The following is a 12,049-nucleotide window of genomic DNA, read 5'->3' as shown; positions in this document are numbered from 1 at the left end:
CACCAGGATGCCCCCAAGGACCACATGAGTTGCCCGCGGATAAGTTCTAAAAATAGCACAACTCACCAGTGAGCAGCGAATTTAATTTTATCGTGTTGCTATTCTTCTTTAATCACATTTCATTTATATAGATTTGAAAAGGACAACATCTTAAAAAAGCACTTAAAACATGTTTACTATACATGATTTAAGAAGAGTGTATCAAACTGGTAGCCCTTCGTATGGTAGTTGACCCCTGGCCTAGTATACCAGGTTATAAAAGTTGGTGGCAGCATTTTCCCTTAGCGGAGGATTTATTATAATACTGTCAGTAACATTTTGTCTGTAACATTCTGTCAGTAACATGGAATTGGAGTTCGATTCCAACCAATGTCGTGTTCTTCCATATGTGTGAATTCACTGTGAAGTCAGACCGATGGATTGATGGCCTTTTATCGCAGCTGGAATGCTTGTTGATGTTCCTCTGTGTCAGAGAGGCTGAAATGAGTCTCCTGTGGCTCGATATCAGAGCTACCGTAGCCTGTAGGACCACAGGCATGTCACAGATAAGACTTTGATATCTCAAGATGCCTGTTCATATCCATGTGGAAGGAAATAGCCTATGTGAGTTACTCATATACTGAGAGACACCCTCTCATCGGGAAATCACAGTTAGGGCTTTTACCATCCTGCTACAACCTGCAGGTCAGATATAATGTTCTGTGTTTTGTGGATCAGGAGAGATGCCCGCAGACAGACGGGTATAATGCTCTGCGTCTTGTGGATCAGGAGAGATGCCCGCAGACAGACGGGTATAATAGTCTGCGTCTTGTGGATCAAGAGAGATGCCCGCAGACAGACGGGTAAAATGGTCTGGGTCTTGTGGATCAAGAGAGATGCCCGCAGACAGACGGGTGTAATGCTCTGCGTCTTGTGGATCAGGAGAGATGCCCGCAGACAGACGGGTAAAATGGTCTGGGTCTTGTGGATTAAGAGAGATGCCCGCAGACAGACGGGTATAATGGTCTGTGTTTTGTGGATCAGGAGAGATGCCCGCAGACAGACGAGTGTAATGGTCTGCATCTTGTGGATCAGGAGAGATGCCCGCAGACAGACGGGTGTAATGCTCTGCGTCTTGCGGATCAGGAGAGATGCCCGCAGACAGACGAGTATAATACTTTCTGTTTTTTAGCCCCTCCACACATTTCCCCCCTGTTCCCCCGGCTCTACCAGGACCACCTGGATTTATGTGCCGGAACGAGGAGCAGCAGGTGCAGAGTATTTGGGGGCAGGGGTTGGTCAGAGCACCCCATCCCCCTCCACTGATTCCAGTAAGAATTGTTACCAGATGGGCTGGGAAGGCGGGGCAGTTGGTTCCCGCGGCTGCCGTCTTCATCAGCAAGGCAGCCCGTGTGACAGGCGTATTCTCGCGTCTATGTTCTCCTGCTGCTCCGCACGTCACACACGGCTTCACATCAGAGCAGGAGCCACAGCTGTCCCAGTCCCATGTCCCAGCAATACGGAAGCTCCGCCCCCCCAGTAACTGAACTCTAAGCTGGCGGCTCAACACTCATTTGGACTGATGCTTCTGTTGCGTGTATAAGGACTGTTATGTATCACTATGTGTGAGAGTCTGAAGCTGCAGGTCACTTTCTGACTCCTGCTCATCACCTTCCTTCTCACCTTCACATTTTTTAGGATCAGTTCAGAAAATGGATGGATGTATGGATCAGTCTGCCCTCCACAGCCTGCCTGTTCTACAGGCCTGCGGGCAGGTTAAATGGACCAGCTGGGCTGCATGGTTCTGCAAAGCTCCACCTCGGAGCTCTTCCTGCAGGCTTGATTGGGGGGGGTGGGGCATTGAAATTACACCATGTATATGTAAATGATGGTAATAACAATGAACATTTTGGTGCTTGCTTTTTTTAAATCAAATTTCATTATTTTAAAGCGATGAAAAATGTAGGTAGTTGTCTCTTGTTGGCGGGGGTGCTGTAATGGGGGGGGGGGGGGTTTGGATGATTCCAAGGGCCCCCGAGTCACAGCAGCTGATGGCTCCTAACGGCGGACCGCTGAGCCTGGTCAACTGTTGTACATACAGTATGCCTGTGTGTTTGCCCCCTGCTGGCCAAAGTATAATGCTGCAGGTTTTTGAAGTGTCTTTATTAACTAAATCACTTTTTGGTCCAAGGCGATGACTAAAATATCTGTTCTATATCAATGTTTTTGTCTGATTTTACTGCAGGCGCTTCTAGAAGGAAAGAAACCAAAAGGCCATTTCCCATAATGAGCCCACGACCCGTCACGCTTAGCCAGCTCCTGACAGCGCAGCTGACCTGGCTCACTGCCCTCCTTTCATCTTTTCTTACCAGGTACACATGGAATCCAGTAACATTTGGTCAGCGTTTAGAGGTGAGTGCTTATCAGAACTGAACACCGAGGGCATTTTTTCCATTATCTTCAAAGACACCTCTGACATTTGCCTTTACAGTATATGTCTGTTTCCCTTATGGATGGCATTTGTTGAGCCTGCGGTGATCCTGCACATTTTATGACCAATCAGGCAGCTGGAAACAGCCTCCTATCCAGTTTGACGAGTCAGAGCAATGAGAGGCACCTTCAGGGCCAGTTACTGTGACAACAAAATGGCTGACAGACAGCAGAACGGCTGACAGACAGCAGAATGGCTGACAGACAGCATGCTTGAGACATGCCTCACGTGCTTGGGGTACACACAGGACTCACTTGGAACACACTCGAAATGCCATCCATCCATCCATTTTGGATTACCCTTCTGGGTCCGGAGCCTATCCCAGAAGCTATGGGCACAAGGCGGGGAACAACCCAGGATGGGGGGCCAGCCCATCGCAGGGCACACTCACACACCATTCACTCACACATGCACACCTATGGGTAATTTAGTAACTCCAATTAGATTCAGCATTCTTTTGGGAGCTCAGGATTCTTCTGGGACACACTCGGGACACAGTCAGGCCTCACTCAGGACTCTCTTGGGTCTCAAAACATGCTTGAGGCATGCTTGTGCTTGGTGCAAGCTCACACTCAGGGCACAGCTTGAAGCTTGCATGAGACATGTTCAGGGCTGCTTCGGGGATCGTTTGAGACACACTCCCAAGAGAAACATGCTGTTCTTCTCCGGTTAGCTTGTGTTACTGCGTCACCAGGGCCGGTCGATCATGTGTCCATCTCCAGCACTGAAAGCAGGTCCAAGTCAGGCTGCCATCCAGCCAGCAGCAGGCAGCAGCTGGCGGTGAAGGTCACAGCAGCATCAAGCTAAGCAGGTTGCGCTGGGCGTCTCTCCCCAACGCCCCACCCCCCTCAAAGCTGTTGACTCCTCCCAGAACTCTGAACGCAGTGAACCCAGCAAAGGAACTTCATTTTGATGGCTTATACTGACGACCTTTTCTGTGATCGTGCACAGCTCATGACCATCTGGAGGTGTAGGAACGCGAGGACAGGAGCGACTGGGAAAACGTGAATCTCAACCAAGCTCACCAGTGCTGTCAACATCTCTCACACCTCAGCCGTCACATCAAACCTGCCGCACACTGTGTGCATGTGAACGGACACAGCTTTCAGTGTGTGGGGAGGGGTGTTAGCATCAAGGAACCTAAAAGCCGAAACAGACAAGCATCCTGGACAGACTCATATCACGAGCGATAAGCTATTATCAGTGCTTACGTGGTTTTAATTTCAGGCCTTTTATCTCTTTTTCTAAAAATGAATTTATGGGCTAATTACAGCTGTTGGACAGGTACAGAGTTATGATGAGCCATAAATTATCTGTCATTTGCAGATGGAGGAAATGTCACTGGGTAATTGAACACTGGCAGTGAATCAATATGTGGAATCGGCAGCAGGTCAGACCACATGCGAGGAAATGGGGGGGTTCCTGTCTCTGTGAGTGTACGCAAACTCGCACGACGACTCTTTCTGGTAGGACAATGGGACCCACAGAACAGTAATACTGACCTGGGAGCAGGTGGACCTTTCATACAGCACAGCACCTCCACTGCGTTCCCAGCAAACAGGAACGTGTCTAATAATCACTCCCCATCCTTAAAAACAGTTCCCTCAACAAAAAGGGCAACATTCAGCAACAAGAACAGCCACTTTGCGGTCACCATGGAAACCAAATCGGGCACTGTGCCACGGGCATCGCGCCGCAACGACTTTACGGGGCAAACACACGAGTCTGCTGTTTTTCTGGAAGTTTCCATGGGTTTTGCTGCCCTGTTGTGAGGAGGACACGGCTTTTGGCGTGGGTCTTCCAACCGGCAGCCTGAGTACCGCCCTGAGCTTTTCAAACTGCTGCTATTTACAAACCCCTTTGTCGAGCCTCTGGCAGGGTGCAGATGTCTGCAGTCAACCCCACCCCCCACCAGCTTTTACCTCTTCCTGTAAAAAATAATGACATCAGCTCATGGAGGGCAAGCGTTAGCGTTAGCATTAGCATTTTATTACAGCGGCAGAGATTTAGAGCGAAGGATATATCAGCGCTGAGCAGACAGAATTAGTTAACAATGCATTATCCCTCTTTATGGCGGCTGTAACTCTTCCCTGCAGAAGGGGGGACGGCAGGGAGGGAGTGGGAGGGGCCGGGCGGCTTTACAGCTTGGAGAGAGAGTGCACCACTGGGAGTAGGCTGCAGGCTTAGCCCTCTGTACACAGCACACAGCAGAGAATAACTATCTGCTGTGTGCTGAGAGTCCCTCGGAAGAGGGAAACTCGCAAGGCAGGTTTGGCATCCAACTGAAGGCAGCATGACCCCAGCAGTGTGGCACAGGCTATGCCGGCCAGCGCCCCCTGCAGGGGGCCGCATCGACATAGCGCAGCTCGCTCACTGAAAGCCCTTAAATAAACACAGCCTGGCCCAGGGGCGCCTAATCAGCACATGCATTTTTAATGGCTGCTCTTTTATTCATAAGACCTTTATTAAACATTTCACGGCAGTTTATAGAGGGACATCTACAGAGGCACAAGAAAAGCTCCCAGTCTCTGACCCAGCAGAAGCCGGGGAGGCACTCCAAGGAGGCTCCTAGGCTACAGGAGGGCGGGGAGCCATTCAGAGACGGTGCTGCTTGCAGCTGATGCTGGGTGGTTGCTATGGCAATGGCCACTGTTTGGAAGGAGGCACAGCGTGAAGCAAACGGCCATGGCACTGCAGCGGGGAGGAGCAGGCCGGCAGGGATACATCCGGACGAGCTTTTGGGGCCTCATGCCCAGCACCCCCCTGCTGGTTCTGTCCTCTCTGACCCACACGTCTGACACACTAAGCCCACAGCTCGGGGCCCCAGACCCTGTGGTGGCTAATTTACGACCGAGCCTTGCATTCCGTTCAGTGTGGCGGCTTTTTTTCTAGAAAATTCCACAGGCACCGCGAGGTCGGCAGACAACGCCAGCTGTGTTTCCTTCTATTTGGGCGTCGAATTACTCAGAGCGGGACCAGCGCAGTGCGGATACACTGAGGACAGAGGCACACGGCACTCCTGGGGGGGGGGGGGGGGCATCACAGCATTACTGGGGCGTCACTGAGGCCAAATCACGACTCTTCATGAGATGTGTTGCCCAGGCGACACAGGGTGAACGCAAGCAGAAAAAGCAAGGGGGGGGCCGATAGCCAGAGACGCCCCGGAAATGCAACAAACCCCCCCCATTTGAACCAGAGACCAGCCGCTGTCGCAGATAGTGCCCCGGCGTTCATCAGGCCACGGTGCACTGGCGGGGGGCAACTGGCAGCGAGGCCCACAAACAGAACAGCTGCTGTTGCCTTGAGAAAAGCATTGAGCCTGTCACCCGCTGGGGTGGGGGGGCAATTTTGCACTGGGCCCTTAACCCCCAAAAATGCTTGAGAATGGATGGCTGACCCTGTGCTTCACTTTCACCTCTGTGTGCATCTGTGTCTGAGTGTATGTCTTTTAAAAGTAGAGCATGATGGGATGTGAAAATTAACACACTGCAATGTACCTCAACATGTACAAGTGGCCTCACTTGGACCCCTCAGAAAAAGGGACAACACGAGATTCTTCTAAACCCAGAAAGTTTTCCTACATTTGGAAAATAAGGCTCTCCATTTAGAGGTTAACCTCAGACCAAATTCACAAGACAGCCAGTATGCTTCGACCTCAGGTGTACAGAGGGGGTAAACGACTGGAGAGTACAGCACATGGAAAGGCCACACAAACAGTATGCGCAGAAGACAGTAAGCTGGCCTCCATCAAGGATATGCCTTCCCTCCATTTTGGCTTAACTGATCAAGTTCGCCCTCTACTGGTGCTTACAAGCAAACACTGCATATTCTTCAGCGGACTGAGCAAAAACCATGAGAATTGATCTTCATTCATCTAAAAAAATGATACAGCAAACAGCAAATAGGCAGGAGACCGACAATAAGGAGTTTATACAGAAATATATACAATGTTCAACTGTTTACCATAAAGGAAATCTATCTGTATATTCATAGAGTCATAGAGCATTTAACTGTGGAAAAAAAGCACAAGACAACTGTAGAAACAGGACAACACAAACAGATTTACAATGTTGAAAACTATTTACTAGGATTTGATACAAGACATATAAAATGCATGAAGGCTGGATGTGGTGCTTTACATACATCAACGCAGTGGGTTTTTGTATCCACTAAGAATATAAATGTATAAAAAAATAAAAATGTACTGAACACAGCACACGGAAGACAGGGACAGGATGGCGTCACATCACATGGTACAAAAAGACGAGTTCAAAGTGGCTGCATGGGGTAGCGACCCCGTGTGTTTCCTGAAACGGGGGGGGGGGGGGGGGGGGGCTGTAAGATTTCAAACTGTCACAGACCAGAACACCAGAGGGAGGAGCTGACCTTGTACACAAAGTGACAGTGGGCATCGTCACAGACGGACTGTAAAGCAGAGGAAACCGGCGCCAATGAAGCGCGGTTAGCGAATGCTAATGCGCTAACGGCAGCTCAGGGTACAGGAAGTGGGGCTGTGTTGGGTATGGGGGGGGGGGGGGCGGGCGGCTCTGAACCATATAAGCAAAGGTAAGGTGTAACTGACAGGGCCCCACAAACCACACACTGCTGAGGTTTGCATACCTTAAGGCAGGGGTAGGGAACCTGATCCCCTGCCTTAAGGTCTAAGTACGCCCCCTACAGGCGACCGCACGAACTGCTGCTGTTGGCATAGTAACCAAGGCAGTTACGACTTCCATGCTGATTGTCAAAGTTTCATCGCTACCAATATTGAACATGACTGGCTCAACAAGAGGGAGCGAGACGGAAGCCTGTTTGGGCCAATAAACCCGCGTGCGAAACAGCGCCCCCATGTGGACCCCTGGTTCGGAGCTGAAGGTCTGAATTGCTTCTGCCCTGTATGACATCAAAAGCTTGGCCACTGTCACAGAAACGAAAACAAGCTCCAGAGAAACACCAACCTCCGCCAAGAGACACCAGGTTAGATGATGAGTCTCTCCAATTCCACGCGGTTCGTTTTGCTCCTTTAACATAAAGGATGATACCCACTAAGAAATCTTGGCAAAAACAATGGCGGGATCAACAGAGAAAGATGAGGGGAAAAAAAACAAGAGTGTGAGGAACTTCTCAAAGAACAAGGGGGCCCGGCCCTCCCGCCCCCAGAGCCACATGGGTACAGTCATTGAGAAGGCCCCACACCCGGTGGTGGCATGGCCGCCGTACGCCTCCTCGGACCTGGGGTGCCGTTTTTACCTCATTCACACAGAGAATCCTAACACTGACAAACTAACCTACTAATCTAATCAGGTGACCTGGCATGGACCAACCCCCAGCCCCGGTTCGCAGATGCTGCATCTTCAGACTGAGCCTCGGAGGGGGCATGGGGGGGCTCCATCACCAAGTTTGGTATCCTGTTTTTATATAGTAATAAAAAGGAGTCTTTGGGTGCGGGCAGGCGGGTGGTGATGGGGCGAGTCCGTCTTCAGGCCGGGCCCCCCACTCACACGCTCACAGCACCCTTCTCCTTCTTGTCCCCGTCCTCATGCCACGTCAGGCGCTCCTCGTAGAAGGCGATGACGATCTGCGGACACTTCTGATTGGCCTCCTTGGCCAGCACTAAGTCAGCCTCGTCCGAGTCCTTCCTGCAAGGGGGCCGAAGGGGAGTACTCTCAGACTACAGGTAATCAGTGCTAACGGCGCTAATAGCAGTTAGCGGCCCATGTCCACCCCTACAAGATGGCAGGTGATCAGTGCTAACGGCGCTAATAGCAGCTAGCAGCCCGTGTCCACCACTACAAGACGGCAGGTGATCAATGCTAACGGCGCTAACTGCAGCTAGGGAAAAAACAGACATGCCTACTGCTGGTGTGGTCTGCCAGACTGTGCGACTGTAGGACACTGACCATTTCATGAGAAACATGAGGTCACCACACGAGTCTGTGGCCCCGATGATCTTCTCTGGCTCCAGGCCTCTCTCAAATCCCCTTGCAATCAGGATTTCATCCTGAATGAGGGGGATAAAAAGCGGTCACATCCCTTGTCATCCCCTTAGAGCTCCCTAGAGGGTGCCGAATCACAGCATACCTCTTTCTTCTTCTTGGGCTTGCTGCTACCCTCCTCCTCAGCTGAGCTCCTCCGCTTGGAGGGGGTGCCATCCTTGGGCCGCACCCCAGAAGAGCCGGTGCTGGTGGCGCGGGCCCCCCCTCCGCTGGACTTGCAATCTCCACCACCACTTTTCTTGTAGGTCTTCATGAACTCAGCTATGAGCTCAGGACAGTCTAGATTCTTCTCTGGTTCCCATGTATTGTGTTTCCTGCAAAAAACATGTCCCAGGAAAGGGCACGCAGTGTCAGAGGGGTGCAGACACAGACTGGGGCAATGGGCTACGTCTGTCACGTCACAGTCCTTTTCTACATTACATTCCCTTCAGTGCAGTAAATTCATTTATTCAAACTGTATACATGACCTTAGTAGGTTCCTTGACCAAGTTCCTGTAGGCTTTGAAGAAGTATTAGCTATCTTCGTAAATATACAGTTTCCCCCCTGAATTCTCTGTCCAAGCACTAGTTCAGATGCATCAATGTCCACACAGTGACCAAGCTGAGAAAGAGGAAGGCCACCTTACTCTGAGAAGCCTTTCCACTTTAAGAAGTACTCCACCCTGCCCTTCGCTATCCTGCGGTCCAGCACTTTCTCTACGACATACTCCTCCTCCTCAGAGGCTGACGATTCTCCATCTGGGCGTCTCTGGCTCTTCTTCCCCATGGTTCCCAAGACTAAACAGTAAAATGTAGAGCAAAGGAAGGGAAGGTAAAGATGCCTGGCCATACAAATGGGGGGGGAATAGAGTGATTAAAGTTTTACTAACGCATTTCATCAACTGATACAGGCACACAGACAGACGCACTGCGCACATCTACAAGACATTTCATAGTATCAACATCTACATAAAGATAGCAGGACTGGGTATAATGGTCTAAAAATAGAATCCATATTTGAAGAGTTGCACAATATTGATATTTATCACAATATTTAAAAAGTCATTTAGAACAGTAAAATATGATGGATTTTTCTGATTATAATGACTGTTTCACTAATACTTATAGAGCATTGACAGTTATACTGATAAATGACACCAACAACAGATCGACACCTTGATGGAAGACATGAAAAAATGATAACTGCTTATTATGCAAGGAAATAAGCGTTTAGGCTATATCATGATACTTGGGATGCACAAACTGATGACGATATAAACATTCATAATCACTATACCGTTTTATCGTTATGTCAACCAACCACAAAACACAGCAACCGTTTCACACAGGAACTAATCATAACCCCCCCACTCCAGGATGAAGGGCACGTTATCGGTGTGCTGGCCTGTGAGCGAAAGTAAAACCAAGCGGGCTGATCTTTCTCCTCTGGTCACCTGCCCACATCATCCATCAACTTTTCAAAACGACCGCTGATTACTAATAACTATATAAAATCAAGAGTGGGTGAGCACTGCTCTGTTACATTCACCACACTGTACTGTTCTGCGCTATATAAGGAAAAGGATAAAAGACTTTTCATTTTAAAGTTCCTTTGGGCATTTTGACAATATCATTTTGTCTGTTACTTTGGCCTTGCCCACCTCTGAAAACGTGGTTTCTCTTCTTTCTCTCTCTCTTTCTTGTTCGCCTACATTAACAACTAGTGCGGTGTGTCTGGATTTGACAGTTAGGAAGAACAGGGGAGGAAGAGGTTTTTTTCTGGCATTATGTTATAACCACCCCTAGTGTCGCTGAAAGAGTGAGGATTAAGCAACGTTGTCAGCACTGACTATTTTAACTCACCGGGTTGCTGCTACCTTGATTTAAATGGCCACAATGGCTAACAATTCCAGCTATTTTTTAAGTTCCCAGCCTCCAGGATCAAAGGTTATTTTAAGGACCTGAATGTACTTACAAAACAAATCAGGTTCCTGATTAACAGAGAGATGAGTGCTGGATCAGGTGCTTAGGGTCGCCAATGCAGAGCGAACAGCTTTCAGCTTCCCCCTAAAAGAGATTAAACAGTCAGGAGGGCACAGGAATCGAGGTATTCTTCTGAGTTACAGGGACATCGTCCTGTCTTTTCCACTTCCCAAGAACGACTAAAACCCAACATGTCCTATGAAAGTAGCTGGCAATGAACTGGGAAATATGTTGGCAATATAAACCAATAAAATGGTGTGTTAAAGGAGCGACCCTGCTTATTTATAAAGTAGTGGACACGCAGCAAACGTGCTTCCGTATTCAGACACGGGTTACCGAAAAGGGACCAGCGATCACGCTGCTTTCCTAAAAGAAAATGCGTTAGCATTTAAAAGCTACTATCTGTGGGCTGTATTCTGGTCAGATGGTATCACGGTGCTTCTTATTAAAGGGTAAATCCCGCCTTAGTGGCTGCAGCAAGTACAGACCAAAATCCAAACAAGCACAGGACTGAGTACGCAGGGCGTGTGTATTCATGCACGTTTGTATGACAGATACAATAGTGTAGTTCGTTCAACAACTCAAGTCCCTCCTCAAAACAAACACATATGCATTGCAGTTTATAAAGATGAACCTCTTTCCATACAAACACGCATGGTAACCACCAAATCCCTCTCAGGAAGTTCCACCTCCAACTAAAATTGTGATTGGTTAGTACGAACCATCTGCCGCTCCATCTCGACCCACATGAGGCTTTGATTGGCCACTTGGCATGTCAAATATCCCCCATCTTTTTTTGTTCTCATCCCCAGCCGCTCCGCCGCATATAGCTACATATTCTGCCGTATTCTTTCAATTACCGACCAACGTGTAACGCATCGGTTTAAAGCTCCAAAACTCATGAGATATCTGCAACCTCACGTTGCAGCGCACTTTACATGGCATGTTGATCCGCCTGGCCGTTTGACTCACCGTGCTGCACCCGACTCCCTCCTTGATTCCCTCCACCTCTGCAGTTACCGGCGCTCCGTATGTGCACGCGCCAAACGCACAATGATGGTTTTGCGCACGCCCACGCGAACGCGCGTGTACACGTGCATACGTCCACACGCACGCACCAATGTTCGCGTTGCCGGTCCGCCATTGTCTGTTGTTGATTGAAGAACGTGATCTTGCAGCTGCAAATTTTAGATAAGCATCATACTAATCAATAGCATGCTTCCGAAAAGAGAATTACATGTTATGTACGGCATGGGCCTATATCGTCTATTTTCATTCACTTTCAGAAACTATGTGTTAAAGTTTACCAAAGGTTAATGAAAGCAACCTATCATATGGGGAAAGAGACGGGATTTAGACAGGAAGGTTGAATATTGTTTAAATGAAATTCAAACGAATACGTTTTGAGATGTATCTGTTTATAAAATGTAACTGCGATTCCAAACAAACCAAACAAGCTTTTTCGGCTGAACACTACTACTACTTCCCTCAAAACCGAACACCCTGAACTTGTAAACTGACCTATCAGGGTTTACATGCGCGGGAACATATTTGAAAGACGTAATATTAGTGGATCGATAAACAGTTAGGGGCGTAATTGATGAAGATTTTAACTAATCAG

The 12,049-nt window shown here is 48.9% G+C and overlaps 1 protein-coding gene across 1 annotated transcript; it reads right to left on the bottom strand.

The window, feature by feature from the left end:
- Positions 1-6,531: 6,531 nt before the first annotated feature.
- On the bottom strand, positions 6,532-11,912 carry LOC125713106 (chromobox protein homolog 5-like). The gene is made up of 6 exons (XM_048983948.1): positions 11,401-11,912; positions 10,421-10,512; positions 9,093-9,243; positions 8,552-8,780; positions 8,371-8,471; positions 6,532-8,109 (listed from the first exon to the last, which is right to left on the bottom strand). Exons 3-6 carry the CDS (start codon positions 9,230-9,232, stop codon positions 7,968-7,970), a joined length of 612 nt encoding a protein of 203 aa, XP_048839905.1. The 5' UTR covers positions 9,233-9,243; positions 10,421-10,512; positions 11,401-11,912; the 3' UTR covers positions 6,532-7,967.
- Positions 11,913-12,049: the final 137 nt, after the last annotated feature.

This window comes from Brienomyrus brachyistius, chromosome 18 (assembly GCF_023856365.1).
Source record: "Brienomyrus brachyistius isolate T26 chromosome 18, BBRACH_0.4, whole genome shotgun sequence".
NCBI lineage: Eukaryota > Metazoa > Chordata > Actinopteri > Osteoglossiformes > Mormyridae > Brienomyrus > Brienomyrus brachyistius.
The sequence above is the reverse complement of the archived record's forward strand: the minus strand, read 5'-3'. Positions and strand labels throughout refer to the sequence as shown.

What these genes read in the sequence shown, in the direction of transcription:
- LOC125713106 (XM_048983948.1), bottom strand. Translation starts at nt 9,232, where the DNA reads ATGGGGAAGAAGAGCCAGAGACGCCCAGATGGAGAATCGTCAGCCTCT. An exon ending in AAGTGGAAAGGCTTCTCAGA is followed by an intron (nt 8,781 to 9,092) that starts GTAAGGTGGCCT and finishes TGTTTTTTGCAG; the next exon opens with GAAACACAATACATGGGAAC. An exon ending in CTCATGTTTCTCATGAAATG is followed by an intron (nt 8,110 to 8,370) that starts GTCAGTGTCCTA and finishes GCCCCCTTGCAG; the next exon opens with GAAGGACTCGGACGAGGCTG.